The sequence below is a fragment of the Equus quagga genome, chromosome 15 (assembly GCF_021613505.1).
Source record: "Equus quagga isolate Etosha38 chromosome 15, UCLA_HA_Equagga_1.0, whole genome shotgun sequence".
Taxonomy (NCBI): Eukaryota; Metazoa; Chordata; class Mammalia; order Perissodactyla; family Equidae; genus Equus; species Equus quagga.
Genome location: NC_060281.1, coordinates 89,896,859 through 89,912,029, shown reverse-complemented (window position 1 = coordinate 89,912,029; position 15,171 = coordinate 89,896,859). Strand labels below are relative to the sequence as shown.

Sequence of the window (15,171 nt, the reverse complement as noted above, 5' to 3'; positions counted from 1 at the left end):
TCCTGAGTGATTGGAGACAGCTCCTCCTTGTTCATACTGTGCTGCCTCCACTTCCGTTTCCCTAGTGTAGTTGGATTGTTACTGCATTGAGGCTCCTTCCATGGTCTTCGCAGAATGGACTAGATCACTGGTTTATTATAAAAGGACGTAACTCAGGAACAGCCAGATGGGAAGGATGCGTAGGAGAAAGCATGTGGCTTGGAGCTTCCATGCTCTCCACGAACGCCGCTCTCCCACCACCTCCATGTGTTCACCAACCTGGAAGCTCCGGCAACTTATATTTAAACACACTATAAGTTGAATATTCATAGTTTGTCTTTAGATCTATTTGCTGGGTTAAAATTGGGAAAACCATGGCAATGAGTTATTTGAAGTTTGACCTGTTTGGTGAGCCCGCCCACCCAAGTTGAGGACGTCTGTCCAAGGAATACTTCACCAGATGAGGGGCCACAAACCACCACGGGGAGGGAGACGCCACTCCCCCAGGAGTCTTCCAGCCAGCCACCTTTTTAACCTAGGACATGCTAATTAAAACTGGAATTAGGAGTAGCAGAAAATTAGAAGGAAGAGAGGTCCTTAAGATGGTGGCCACGGTGTGTCAACTCATGAGGGAAGTATCTATGCATGAGATAGAGTTTTCTGGAACCTGCCCATCACTGTGGAACATCATTCTAAACAACAAGCTTATAGATAAGTTTTAGTACCCAGCCTCCTCGCTCCTCATACTTGACAACAGCAGAAATTGGTGAGAGAGTTGTGGTTCTTAGAATCCAGGGCAAGGAACAAAGGAGACAAAAGCTGATTCGTGCTTGTATTGCAGACCCTACCACCTGGGGCCCTGTGCAGTGGCCAGCAAGGCAGAACTTGGCCTGGCCCCGGGCAGACTTACTACAGACCCAGGAGAGCTTGCTCACACAGCCAGAAACCACTCGTCCTCACTTCTTGCTGGGTCTGCAAGTGCTGGGAGTCAGCTCCTGCTCTGGGTTAGAAAGAGTCTCTCTGGGTGGAGAGGGACTCCAAGCCTGGCTGACGGCAGCCTTGCTCTCCTACAGATGGGCTACGTGCGGGAGTATATTCTATGGGCAGCGTCCAAATCCCAGCTTCTGGCACATCAGTTTATCTGGAACATGAAAACTAACATCTACCTAGATGAAGAGGGGCACCAGAAAGACCGTGAGTACTCTGTCATCTTCCCCCACGTCTTACCCCCATCTTTCACACCTTGGGGGCCGCCCAGAGCCTTCCTTGGCCCCCAGGGCCCTCCATGACCCTTGCTGCCTCTACTTCCCATCCTTTGGCAGGAACACCTCACCTTTAACACCCCATGGGCGAAGAACCCCTCCTCCACAAAGCCTTTGCTAACCCCCTTCCAGATGCCCTGCCTGCCCCCATGGCCCCTGCTGCTCCCGAGCACGGGTGAGACCCTCCTGCTCCGGCAGAGCTGCTGCTCCCAACAGTCACCCCTGTGCTTGAGCAGCGAGCCCCTGTGGGGGTGAGGTGGCCACCCAGGGCAGTGCTTCTCAGACTGTCGTCTCTGGACCCTTCACGTCTTTAACTGTTGAGACCCCCCAATGGGCTTTGGTTTATGTGGGCTTTAACCGTAAATGTTAACCAACATTAGAAATGAAAACCGAGACATTTAAAAGATATAAACCATTACATGTTAACATAAATAACGTATTTTTATGAAAAATAACTCTTAGAAAAAACCCTCAAAAACGAGCGAGAAGAGTGGCATCGCTTTACAGTGTTGCAGATCGCTTTAGTGTCTGTAGGAGACATTAATTTGTCTTCAGTAATGTCATAATGTCTTTAATATAGTAAAAGACAGCTGGATTCTTATTCTGCTTCCACATTTAGTCTGTGGGAATATATTGTTTGATTGAAGTAAAGTCGGGAGATCAGCCTTACACAGACATGTAGTTGGAAAAGGGAGGGGCATTTAGCAGTCACTGTGGGTGTTCTCCGTTGACGCTGCACCAAACTCGACAAGTGGTAGTTTCTTAAAGGTTAATTGCAAGGTGGAATCTGCAACCAGGTCAGTGAACTTCTCATGCTCCTTTCATTAAAGCCCATTGGCCCACCCTGCACTCATCCCCACTTCAGCGTCCAGCAGTGGTCATTTACACAACGTCGATCGGTGAGCTAAGCCAATCTCCCAAATGTTGACACGTTTCATTATACAGTATTTAAAAATCACGTGGGTTAATGCCCCCCAAGCTCGTATAACAGAAGCATTTGTAAGTGTTGGGAAACTGTCAAGCTCACAGTAGCAGATGCAAGTTTTCCAAAATTTTGTAGTTGTTTTCCTTAAATGGCAGATCCATTTTGTTCATTTTTATGAAAATATCCATCCTATACCTGGACCTTGAGAGAATTATGTTAAGTGAAATAAGCCAGCGAGAGAAAGATAATCTGTGTATGACTCCACTCATATGAGGAATTTAAAACTATGGACCAAGAACAGTTTAGTGGATACCAGGGGAAAGGTGGGGTGGGGGGTGGGCACAAAGAGTGAAGTGGTGCACCTACAACATGACTGACAAACATTAATGTACAATTGAAATTTCACAAGATTGTAACCTATCAATAACCCAATAAAAAAAAATTATTACAACACCTGTACAAAAAAAATATATATATATCCATCCTATACCTAAGTCGGAAGAACATATTTTGTCTGTCATTCTTTCAACTAAAAATGATGTTCCCTGAAAACAGAGGTTAGTTCAGCTCACAAGTCAAACGAATGCAAGGTGCTCTCCTCGGGCCCACGATGTGCTTCAGGGGCAGCGGCAGAGGGGCCTCGTGCACTTCCCATTTCGTCACACAGGATATGCAAAAGACGTATTCGGGGTAGAGTTTAGTAAAATTAGTCATTGTTTATCACTTCACCAAGGCCGTTCTTAAGTGACCCTGGCTTTTGTTCTCACCACGAGAGCAGAGCCGTGAGGATCCAATGACCACTGGCACCCTGGGCCCCACCACTTGTACACAGGCTCACATCAACACTGTAAGGAGGGCAAACAGCTTCTTGCTGTGGTTTTGACGGTGGGATCTGATGAGAGGGTCCCAGAGCACCTGCAGACCACTCTCAGGACGGCTGGTCTGGGTGCCAGGAGTACCTGGGATATGCCTCTGGCAAATGTGGGCGGGGTTTCCTCCAGGGCCTTTCTGTGGCTGAAGGCTCACTCTTGGTTTCTGTGTCAGCTGACATCGGTGACCTCCTGGAGCAGTTAGTGGAGGAGATCACAGGCTCCTTGTCAGGCCCAGCCAAGGACTTCTACCAGCGGGAGTTTGATTTCTTTAACAAGATCACCAATGTGTCAGCCATCATCAAGTAAGTGCCATCTCCTTGCAGTCTTGGCTCGTGGGAATTGCCTGGGGAGCTTTAAAGATGCCAGTGCCCAGGCCTCACCCCTGCTGGCTCTAGTGGACAGCCAGGGCTGGAATCTCTGCTCTGGCAATTCAAGTCTCTTGAAAGGATAGCAAAATGCATGGTCAGCCCGATTTCAGAACCCATATCTTAGTTTCCTTCCGGATATTGTCCCGCAGTTGAGGCTACTCTGCTCTCTCCAAGTTCTGAAGGATCCTAGCCATATTAGGAAAACCAGACTCCTTTGCAGCTCCCATCGTCATTTCACTGATTCACCTCCTGGGTCCTCCATTCACACGAACCTGATGCCATCCTTGGACGTCTGTGGCACTGCCCACTTGTGCAGGACAGGGCCCTGGAGTCACCAACGCTGGCTGAGTGCCTGGGGGAGGCTCCAGCGTGGGGAGCACGGGGAGACCACAGTGCTCAGGCTTCTCTCACCTTGGTCACCGTGTGGCTCAGCCCATGTCTCCTGAGGCCCTTTCCCAGGTCAGGTACTGAGTATAGTGGTAATGGGGCAGCTTCTAGCCTGCAAAGATAAAGGGGTGGGGAGGTGGCATTTCCTGGGCATCTGTCATGTGACAGGCACGTGATTCCACTTTGCCCCTCTCCTCCTCATCCTTACTGGGGCAGGAAGTCTGAGGGGCCTGCCTGAGGTCATGCTGCAAGTAGACATCAGAGCCGGCATTTGAGTCTGGTTGTCTGACCCCACAGCCAACTCTGCCTGCTTCTCTGACAGCAACATGCACACGCAGGGCAGGGATCACTGTGAGTGGTCTCCTGGAGGAAGTGGGTCTGGCAGCCCTTCAGGAGTAGCTAGAACTAGAAAGAGTGGAATGGAGAGGGCAGTCAGACTGGACGGGGCCCTGGGCTATGCCAGAGTCCTAGAGGCCACTTCCTACGGGAGACAAAGCAGAGCGTTTCTGTCTTGTTTCTCAGGCCCTACCCGAAAGGCGACGAGAGAAAGAAGGCTTGTCTGTCGGCTCTATCTGAAGTGAAAGTACAGCCTGGTGAGCAGGGGGCCTCAGAGGGCTAGTGAGAAGGGCTTCTTCCTGTGGGCGGGGAGTGGGGGCTGCTGCCTCTCTGGTGCTGCAGGGAGACGGGCAGCCTGGTTGGCCCCACGTGCACCTGGGCCCTGGGTTGCCCAGTGCCCCTCTCCAGAATCTGTCCTCAGTGAGCTGAGAGCTTCTTCTCAATGAGCACTCTTTATCTTCCTTGCTGCCTATTTTTCTAAAGGCCGAGATGCTGTCATCGGCAGCTGTTAGTCTAGATGGTTCCTGAACTCCAGTATAATAGCAGCAACATAGGCAATGGATGTAGGGTGGGATGGGGGGCGTCACAGGTGTGCTGGGCCCCATCAGACAAGGGTACCTGCCCTGAGGTGGGAAGCTGCTTCATGGTGCCCGCCAGCTGTTGTCGCATGGAAATTCAAGCCCGGTGTGGTCAGATCTGTGCTTTTTCAAGTCAAGGTGGGAATCCAGACTTCACTGCACAGCTTGCCATTTTTAACCATTGGTGCAAACTCATTTTTCAAAACCCTGGCTGGCCTGTGCAGGCATTCACCCTAGCTGACCTTGGCCAAGGTTGCCGGCTTGGGGCCTCAGTTCAGACCTTTCCTTGACTTGTGTCGGGCTCCCTGCCCAGTGCAAACGATGACTCAGCTTCCCAGAGAAGCTTGACATCCACTCAGGGACTCCTCAGCAAGACCATGCTGCTGGGTCTTGTCCTGAGGCACCGGGGAGCTGGGGCTCTAAGGCAGAGGAGTGGAGATTGCATCTGTGAGAGAGAGGCTGGAGCTGGGGAGTGGAGCAGGGGGAGGGGAGGAGACCATGTGGGCCTCCTGCCGCGCCCCTCCTTCTCTTGGTAGGAAAGTCCATCTGCACCCCGCAGCGAGGCCTCACTTTGCTCCCCAGGAGACCCTGCCCTTCCTGTTTCAGGGGCCCTTCTCAAAGCCCACCCCCTGGTAGGAAGCTCTCCCACTTCCTGGGGGCTCAGAGAGCACACTGCCCCAGGGGAGCTGCCAGTTCCTTGACCAGGAATGGGCTTTCTTTTGTTCTCCTGTTTGACGCGTGTGCTGAGAAAGGGGAGCTACAGACCGTGGGATGAGTCCAAGAACTGTTCTGGGTGAGCAGAGGCAGGGCAGGAAGCTCCTGTGTGTGTCCCGTGAGCACAGGCCCAGCTCTGGGTGTCCAGTGGGGCCCAGGAGCAGCGTGCTGGGTCTATAAAGCTGAGGGCTCAGCGCGTCCTCTTGGAGAAGTGTCTCCTGGGAGGTGGTGGCTCCCCGCTTAGGTATCAGGAAGGATCCAAGGAAAGATCACAGAATCAGGGAGGATGGACCCTTAATGGCCACAGAATCCGAAATCATGAGTGCCAAGGATGAGACCTAGAGGCTGCCAAGCGCTGCCCATCTGCAGGGTGGATTCTGCAAGGAGAATCTGTGCTGAGGACAGGTTGTGTCCTCGGCATCATCACACCCGGGCTCCCTGTGACCGCCCCTCTGTCCCTGCGCAGGCTGCTACCTGCCCAGCAACCCCGAGGCCATCGTACTGGACATCGACTACAAGTCCGGGACACCCATGCAGAGGTGAGAGGTGCCCCGTCGCCAGCTCCCTGCCTCAGCTTCATTTACTGTATCACTTGTGCCACTTTCTTTTTGTTGTTTTTCAGTGCTGCAAAAGCTCCATATCTGGCTAAATTTAAGGTGAAACGATGTGGAGTTAGTGAACTTGAAAAAGAAGGTGAGTGAAGAATTTATGATGTCATTTGGGATCTAAGTGTTTCGCCTTGTTAGTGCCAGTTTCTTTTGGCCCGTTTAGTTTATTACCAGCTCCCCATGAAAGATGGCGGCTGTCCATCTCCTCTCAGTGTGACTCCTCATTGGGGATAGCACAGAGCTCATGTGCAGTGACAGAGACCCCTGGAGGTTGGTCCCCAGGTCAGCCAGAGGGTCCATGAGGTGTCTTCTTGAGACGGAGTGGCTGGGTTTTCGGGGGGTGTACGAGTCTGCTTGGGCTGCCGTGCAGACAACCACAGCCTGGGGTGTTCGACGACAGAAGTTGCTTCTCTCTCGGTTCTGGAGGCAGAAGTGCGTTGGCAGGGCCTTGCTCTCCGCGAAGGGCTCTAGGGGAGAATCTGCTCCGCGTATTTCTCCTGGCTTCTGGTGGCTGCCGCAGTCCTCAGCATCCCTTGGCTTGTAGCTGCATCACTCCAACCTGTGCCACTGTCCCCACATGGCCTTCTCCCTGTGTGCCCCCGTCCAGATTTCCTTCCTCTGATAAGGGCACCAGTCATTGGATTAGGGCCCACCCTAATCCAGTGTGGCTTCATTAACTTAATTACATATGCAAAGACCCTATTTCCAAATAAAGTCACATTCTGTGATTTTGGGTGGGCATGAATTTGGGGGGGACACTAGTCAACCCAGTACAGGAGGTGTGGCCCCAGCCAGTGTGGAGACATGCCTTCCATGGCCTTACCCACACTCTGGCCCCTGAGTCCTCCCAGGCAGCCCAGGGGGCAGACACTCCCCTGCCCCCCAGCTCACTCACCCCCAGCACCCTCAGAGGGCCTCTCACCGCCCCTGGGCTAACAGGCAGCCTCTCCATCCCCCACATGCAGGTCTGCGGTGCTGCTCAGACTCCGAGGACGAGCATGGCGGGCAGGAGGCCGATGGCCAGAAGATCTCCTGGCAGGCGGCCATCTTCAAAGTGGGAGATGACTGCCGACAGGTAGTGGGGGCCAGGCTGCCAGAGGCAGGCCTCTTTCTCTCTGAGGCTCTGGGTATGCTTCAGGGTTGAACCTCACACACAGAATCATGAATCTTTGCTTCCCCTGTTTGGTTCAGATGCCACAGAGTAAATCAGGGCTTTCTGGCAAACCCAGAGGCCTCTCCAGCGGCTCCCCTACTGGTGGACGCCCTTTGGCCGCCTACAGGGAACTGCCGTGGGGGGTGGGTGCCCCTTACTCGCACCACCCACCAGGCAGCATGGCCTTGTCTTCAACCCAGCACCTAGTGGTCCCAGGAGCCTGAGCCCAGCCTGGTGGGCACCGAGGCCAGGCATTCCAGACTCCTCCGGGCCTTCCTCCCTCGTCACTGGGCAGGGCTGCCAGAGCACACGAGGAGGCCGCCTGACCACCCCACATCTCCTTGGTTCCCAGGACATGCTGGCCCTCCAGATCATCGACCTCTTTAAAAACATTTTCCAGCTAGTCGGCCTGGACCTCTTTGTCTTCCCCTACCGGGTGGTGGCCACTGCCCCCGGGGTAAGTTCCCTGTGCAGGAGCCCAGGCGGCTGCCCCTTGATGCCTCAGGCCAAGAGCAGTCCCACCTGCAGGCCTCGGCACTCGGCCCTTCCTCCCTAGTGCGGGGTGATCGAGTGCATCCCCGACTGCACCTCCCGGGACCAGCTGGGCCGCCAGACGGACTTCGGCATGTATGACTACTTCACACGCCAGTATGGGGACGAGTCTACCCTGGCTTTCCAGCAGGTGACCAGCAGGGCGGCTCCCACACCTGGGGTGGTATGCGCTCCATCCCACCCCCAGCACCGCTGGTGGGCCAGCACCCTGCTTCCCCCCTTCCCCTGCTTTTCTGAGTCCTTGTACACTTGGGGTAAAACCAGGGCACCTGTAACCTTTCTTGGGATTCAAAGGAGCCTCTAGATGGACTCCCCAGGAGAAAGCTAATTCATGGGTGTGGGAGGAAGGGGCTGCTACCCCTGCACCCCTAGATGCAGCCACTTGTCACTCCTGCTACCAAGGTCTGCCTTGCTGATTTGGGCCCCGGGGTCCTAGGCACAGAGCCAGGAGAGTGCCTGCAGGCCCTGGAGGCGCAATCCTTGGGGGCCATCGTGAGTGCCTGGTTCTCTCCACATAGGCGCGCTACAACTTTATCCGAAGCATGGCCGCCTACAGCCTCCTGCTGTTCCTGCTGCAGATCAAGGACAGGCACAATGGCAACATCATGCTGGACAAGAAGGGCCACATCATCCACATCGGTCAGCCAGGCCCAGCGCCACCCTCCTCCTCTTTTTTTAACCCCTGGAGCCCAGGGCAGGATAGCGAGCCCCACCCCACAGAAGAGCCGGCATGCTAGAGCCCGCCAGCCAGGAAGGGTCAGGGTCAGGGTTTGAGTCCAGCCGTGAGGCCTGAGCTGTTGGCTGCCAGGCTGTCCTGCCACAGAGGGCACTGGGGGCGAGGAGAGCAGCCAGGGCTGTTGAGCACGGGGAGGTCTGGGGTTAGAAACCGGAGCCAAGTGGAACTGGGCTCATCTCTGCTCCAGCTTGGCTCCCCACCTCTTCTTCCTCTCTCCTCCTTCTGGCTGCTGCTTCTCTGCCACTCCCAAGAAAATATAGCCTGTGGTCGGTTCCTGGGGTATGGGGAGCTAGTGGCTCTGAGTCCTGGCTGAAGCATGCCCACATCTCTACCCTGGCATCTGTTCCCGTCACAACTGGCTTCTTGGGATTTTGCAGACTTTGGCTTCATGTTTGAAAGCTCACCAGGTGGCAACCTTGGCTGGGAACCCGACATCAAACTGACTGATGAGATGGTGATGATCATGGGGGGCAAGATGGAGGCCACGCCCTTCAAGTGGTTCATGGAGATGTGTGTCCGTGGCTACCTGGCTGTGCGGTAAGCCCTGGGGAGGGGGCGGGTGTGGGCACCAGGACAATGGGGAGGAGGGTGGGCAGCCCCTCAAAGGTCCCAGGAGGCCTTCTCAGACCTCTTTGTGAGTGGAGGGACTGAGGTTCAGACAGAGCAAGGGAGGTGCTAGAGGCCGCCTGGTGGGCCAGGTGTACCTGGGCCTTGCCTTCCTGTTGCCTCTCTCTGCCCACCTGTGCCAGCAACTTCTCCTTGCTCTGGGCATTGGAGTCCAGCCACACTGTAGTCTCCTGGGCTTGGCTTCACTTGCCAACACCTTGGGCTCGCCTTTCCGAGCATCCCACTCCCCCTTTCAGCCAAGCCTAAGCACCTGCCACCCCAGGCTGCATGCTGGAGACTCACTGTCCTGGTTTCAGAGTGTCATGTAGCCAAAGCCACACGGCAATGTGTGGTGACACCTGGACTCCACCTCAGAGTCTGTTGGAGCCTGCATCGTGCCCGCTTGGTGCAAGAAAAGAGTGTCTTTGAGCTGTGCCCCTGCACTTCCTCAGCCGCACGCAGAAGCCATGGGTGGAGGCCTTGGGTGGGGGACCGAGGCAGGATGGCTCCACCCATTCACAGGCGTGTGAGCAGCCTGGGCACTGCAGGCGCTGCCCTTGGGAGACATGAAAGGTGGTGGCGAGGTGGGGGGAGCCAGTGCATGAGACACGCCATGAGCAGCTGTCAGGCAGCAGCCAGACTGCAGGACTGCGGGCAGGGTCACCCCACTCACCCGTCCACCTCCCTTCCCCGCCTCTCCCCAGGCCCTACATGGATGCGGTCGTCTCTCTGGTCACTCTCATGTTGGACACAGGCCTGCCTTGCTTCCGCGGTCAGACAATCAAGCTCTTGAAGTAAGTAGGTCCTGGGCAGACACGCAGGCCATTTGAGAGGCCGCTGTCCCTGAGATGGGAGCCTCTTGATGCCGGTAACTGATCGTCATCAAGGCTGAGTACACTCCTTGGAACCCCAGAGCAGATGGGGTTTCTAGGACAACGCTGTCACCAGACCATGTTTGTAAGATGCCCCAGCTTCTGGCATGGCCAAGGACATCCCCGGCCCCTTCATTTCTCAGGGATGCAGTACCAGCCCTGCCTCCGGGCCTTGAGCCCCAGGGGCCACAGCAGCTTAGCCCCCGTGCTAGACCTCGCCCATCTCTGAAGCCACTCCACTCAGGAGGCACTAGGGAAGGGGACGGAGCCCTCTAGGCCAGCCGGGCACAGTGTCCCCACAGAGGCCTGGCCCTCACAACCCTGTCCCCAGGAGGGAACATTCCCAAGGCCTGACCCTCAGTGGAACAAATTCCCCCAAATGCTAAGTACTGTCTGCCGGCAGGACCAAATCCCGCAGGGAGGGCAGCTTGGAGGGAGCGCCCGGCAGCGGCAGCCCTGACTCGCTCTCTTCCCCAGGCACAGGTTCAGCCCCAACATGACTGAGCGAGAGGCTGCGAATTTCATCATGAAGGTCATTCAGAGCTGCTTCCTCAGCAACAGGTGAGTCACCCCTTCCTGCATCACTGCCATGCCCCGGTGTCTTCTGGGCACCTGCGTGGGGCTCAGCTGGGCCAGGTGACGAGGATACTGCGGTTCCAGGAGACTCTTGGTCCCGCACACCTGGAAGAAAGCTCTTGCAGAACTACAGGGTGCTGGTTTAGAGGGGCTAGGGTCATGCTAAGGAGAACACCTCGCAGAGGCCTGAAGGCTGGAAGCCATGCCCACCTGGGCCAAGCCCGTGAAGTCGAGGGAGCCACCAGCACATGGGGCCCTCCAGGGCAGCGGGCATGGCTCAGCAGGGCTGGGGAAGGAGCCTTCCTCAGGCTGCTGCCTAGGCAGTGACAGGAGGGGCAGGGTAGGGACAGGCCTGTCGGCTGTTGCTGTGATGGGTGGTGGAGCTGTGAGAAGAGGTGAGTTCCGATTCTGAAGTTAGAGCCCCAGGCTTTGCTGATGGGCTCCCAGCAGCTGTGATGGTCAGGGATGGCATTGAGGCTTTTGGGCTAAACAACTAGGTGGATGTGATTCCAGCAGGTGGGTGAGGGAGCCACCCGTGTAGGCGTCAAGGCCCCTGGGAGGTGCAGAGACTGCTGGAGCCTGAGAGGAAGACCAAGAACTGCCCCTGGGGGCCCACCAAGAGCAGGTCAAGGCCAGGGCACATGTGGGCTGGGCCGTGTGGCACAAGAGGACCACAGAGGACGGGAGGCAGCTCAGGGCAGGCGTGCACAACATATCTCTGAGTCAGCGAGAAGGGTCGGAAGGCAGGACGAGGAAGGTCTCTTCTGTTTTGTTGGTGAAATAAGACGGGCATGTGCTGGGCAGCGTGACAGGAGGCAGTGTGCACAGACCCTTCAGGACAGCCGAGCATGATCGGGGGTCACATGCCAGGCTGAGGTGCTAGAGTGGTGCCTGGCATAGGGGCAGCTCCTATGACAGCCTTCCAGGTCGGGCGTGGGTCCCAGGACTGAGGGCAGGCATTTGGCTAAGGAAGGGCCATCCACTTGAGCCCACATTTGAGGCTCATAGAGCCTATAGGGGACTCAGGAAGCAGAGCAGGAGATGGGGGCATAATGGAGCTCCACGATGGTGGCCACTGGGTGGGGGAAGGAGCGGCCCAGGAGAGGGGCCTGCCATGGGGCATCTGCACCTTCAGGGAGGGGAGTAGGGCCAGCTCCTAAGTATTGCTCTCCGGGTGGAGCGGACGTGGAGGGCTTGGAGGGGTGAGGGGCCCCACGCCGGCACGGGCTCCTCACAGCCTCCCTTTGCTCTCTGCCTGCCAGGAGCCGCACCTACGACATGATCCAGTACTATCAGAACGACATCCCCTACTGAGGATGGAGGCGGAGCACCGCCCCCAGCCGTCCTGCAATCATGGAGCCCTCTGAGCACTTCCCCACCCCGCCGGCCACCATGTGTGGCCACAAGGGGGTGCTGCCGCTGCCCTGTCAGTTCATCCAGTGGAGTTATTTTTATAGGACAAAAGAAGTGCCCCCTGCAGAGCCTGCAGTCTGCTCCTTCCTTAGGTGTGGCCCCCGCGTGCCATGTGAGGCTGTAATGACAATCATCTGATGACACTGTCTGCTGCACGGGTGTGAATACTGTATTTGCACTGGACACATTCCCTGTTTTATTTCATAGGTACATGAAGTATTTTCTTGTGCATAAAAAAAGAAAACTATATTCAACTTAACCAATGTGAACAAAATAAAAACCCCCAAAAGTACTGTGTTACAACTTGAATATCAGGTTTAGTGTTGAGTCTTTAGTGCACGTTCAGCTGAGGGGTGATTTCCAGCTGTGCTGGAAAGGGAGCCGGGCAGCATTCCGTCTCCAGAGTCCCGGAACAAAATGGGGTCAGGCCCCCAGGGACCCTCCCTGCTGGGACTGGCTGTCCGCGTCAGGGAGGTCAGGCAGCACATGTGCCAAGGGGCTCAGGGCCCAGGCACCCAGCTGTGAGCGCCGCAAAGATGGCTCACCACAGCGCAGATGAAGATAAGCTGTACCCCCAACTACTCTCCTGCTGCAGGGCCGGCTCAACGGGCGCCTGTGGAGGCCACGCGGCATCTCGCCCACGGTTCTCCTCAGCACGGGCGTCGCTCAGTGTCATGCTTCTGCTCCAGCCTTTTCCTGTTTCTTTCTTGTTCATTTTCAGTGCTCTGCTTCAGGACTCCAAAATTTTTGTGCAACTAGCCCCCAGCCGCCATCTGTTCCCACTCACTATGACCCTCCAATTATTCTAAGCAGATAAGAAGAAAAGATTCAAAACCAAAAAAAAAGACAACATAGAACATCCAGAAATAAGTCACTGAAATTAAAAACCAAACAATTGGTTAAACAACAGATAAGATATAGGTAAAGAGAAAACCAATCAATGAAAGAACAATGAAATTACCAAAAATGAAGTATAAAGAAAAGGAAAGTTGAATGAGAAGCTCTAATCAACTTCTACTGGGATTCAAGAGTTGATGAAAAACACAAATACTCAGCTCAGGAAGCACAGTTCAGTCCTGACCAGTATAAATAAAAATAGAAATAAGCCGATATGTAAATTAAAAGGAACATATAAAAGTATTAAATTAATCCAAAAGAAGGCAGGAAAGGAAGAAGACAAGAACTCACAGGTGGAGCAAAGATATCCCACTGCAGTGGAGACTCCAGTCCAGCTACATCAGAAATTACTTTAAACATCAGTGGACTAGCCACTCCGTTAAAAGGCAGAGATTAGGGGCCGGCCCGGTGGCGCAGTGGTTAAGTGCGCACATTCTGCTTCGGCGGCCCGGGGTTTGCTGGTTCGGATCCCGGGTGTGGACATGGCACTGCTTGGCAGGCCATGCTGTGGTAGGCATCCCACATATACAGTAGAGAAAGATGGGCACGGATGTTAGTGCAGGGCCAGTCTTCCTCAGCAAAAAGAGGAGGACTGGCAGCAGATGTTAGCCCAGGGCTGATCTTCCTCAAAAAAAAGAAACAAAGAAAAAATCCTAAGAACAATCAAGTTCCTGTTTCAGTGACAAGGTAGACAAAAGACAAACTCAAGAGCCTGATGCCTTTGAGGAAGTGGTTAGCGGAGCATGGCCTACACTCAGGGGATACTAGAAACAAAGCTCTGCCCAAAAGACCAGGAACTTCCTCGATGTATCTGTGGAAAACCCATCATGCTTAAAGGTGGCATACTGAAAGCTGTGCCTCCTAAATAAACAGGGAGGGACACGTGTCTGCTGTCACCACTTCTGTTCAGCATTCAGTACTGGAGGCCCCAGCCAGTCCAGTCAGGCAATAAAAAGATCTATAGTCAAGGTTACAGGATACAGGTCAATATACAAAAAAGTCAATTGTGTGTGTGTGTGTGTATCTGTACATGTCTCACAACAACAAAAAAACGAAATTAAAACCATACCATTTACAATTGCATCCCAAAACACCAGATACCAAGAAATACAGCTAATGAAAGATTTGTAAGAAATATTAAAAACTGCAAATGTTGAGAGAAGATTTAAGCAAATACAGTAATACATTCATGAATCGGAAGGCTGAGCATTATTCAGATATTTGTTCTCATACTGATCTGTAGTTTCACTGAAAATGCCAATCAAAATCTCAGAAAGGGGCCGGCCAGGTGGCGCAGCGGTTAAGTGCACACATTCCACTTTGGTGGCCCGGGGTTCGCGGGTTCGGATCCCGGGTGCGGACATGGCACCACTTGGCAAGCCATGCTGTGGCAGGTGTCCCACATATAAAGTATAGGAAGATGGGCACGGATGTTAGCTCAGGGCCAGTCTTCCTCAGCAAAAAGAGGAGGATTGGCGGCAGATGATAGCTCAGGGCTCATCTTCCTCAAAAAACAAATCTCAGAAAGCTTTTTAGTGGAAATTGGTAAGTCTAAAATTTATATGGGAATGCAGAGGTCAAAACGTAGCTATTTCGAGCTTGAAGACCAACAAACCTAGGTAGCAAGACTTACCCTTATGGGACCGGCCCCGTGGCCCAGTGGTTAAGTTCACGCACTCCGCTTCGGCAGCCCAGGGTTTCACCAGTTCAAATCCTGGGCGCGGACATGGCACCGCTCATCAAGCCATGCTGAGGCGGCATCCCACACGCAACAACTAGAAGGACCCACAACTAAAAATACACAACTATGTACCAGGGGGCTTTGGGAGAAAAAGGAAAAAACAAAATCTTTAAAGAAAAAAAAAGACTTACCCTTAAGCTACAGTAGTTAAGACAATGTGGTTTACCCCGTGCAAGGAAATTGAATAAACAATGGCAGAGATGGACAGCAGGGACATACTCCCATACATACAGCCACCCTGCAGGACAGCAGAGGAAAGATGGTCTTTTCAATAACGGTGTTGCGTCAACTGGATATTGGTATAAGAAAAAAATTTAATCTTGACTGCCTACCTCATATCAGACCTCAAAATCAATTCCAGGTGGATTGTAGGGCTGTATGTTAAAGGTAAACTTTAAAGGCTTTTAGGAGAGAATAGAATGCCTTGATGACCTCAAGAACACACAAAGATTTTTTTTTTTTTTTGAGGAAGATGAGCCCTGAGCTAACATCTGCCACCAGTCCTCCTCTTTTTGCTGCGGAAGACTGGCCCTGAGCTAACATCCGTGCCCATCTTCCTCTACTTTATATGTGGGATGCCTACCACAGCATGGCGT

At 53.9% G+C, this 15,171-nt stretch overlaps 1 protein-coding gene across 2 annotated transcripts in view; it reads left to right on the top strand.

Annotated features, from left to right (window-relative positions):
* PI4KA (phosphatidylinositol 4-kinase alpha) overlaps positions 1–12,246 on the top strand; it is a 146,488-nt gene extending 134,242 nt beyond the window's left edge. Inside the window, exons 43-55 of one of the 2 annotated variants that reach the window (XM_046639275.1) lie at positions 1,053–1,173; positions 3,211–3,340; positions 4,316–4,386; positions 5,888–5,960; positions 6,044–6,114; positions 6,995–7,104; positions 7,535–7,639; positions 7,739–7,864; positions 8,253–8,373; positions 8,848–9,007; positions 9,781–9,870; positions 10,426–10,509; positions 11,787–12,246. In XM_046639275.1, the coding sequence (XP_046495231.1) occupies positions 1,053–1,173; positions 3,211–3,340; positions 4,316–4,386; positions 5,888–5,960; positions 6,044–6,114; positions 6,995–7,104; positions 7,535–7,639; positions 7,739–7,864; positions 8,253–8,373; positions 8,848–9,007; positions 9,781–9,870; positions 10,426–10,509; positions 11,787–11,838 (1,314 nt within the window). In that variant the 3' untranslated portion in view covers positions 11,839–12,246. Of the gene's footprint in view, positions 1–1,052; positions 1,174–3,210; positions 3,341–3,555; positions 4,294–4,315; positions 4,387–5,887; positions 5,961–6,043; positions 6,115–6,994; positions 7,105–7,534; positions 7,640–7,738; positions 7,865–8,252; positions 8,374–8,847; positions 9,008–9,780; positions 9,871–10,425; positions 10,510–11,786 lie in introns of those variants that run through there. The other variant, XM_046639276.1, reaches the window with a different exon arrangement.
* The last annotated feature ends 2,925 nt before the right edge of the window (positions 12,247–15,171 follow it).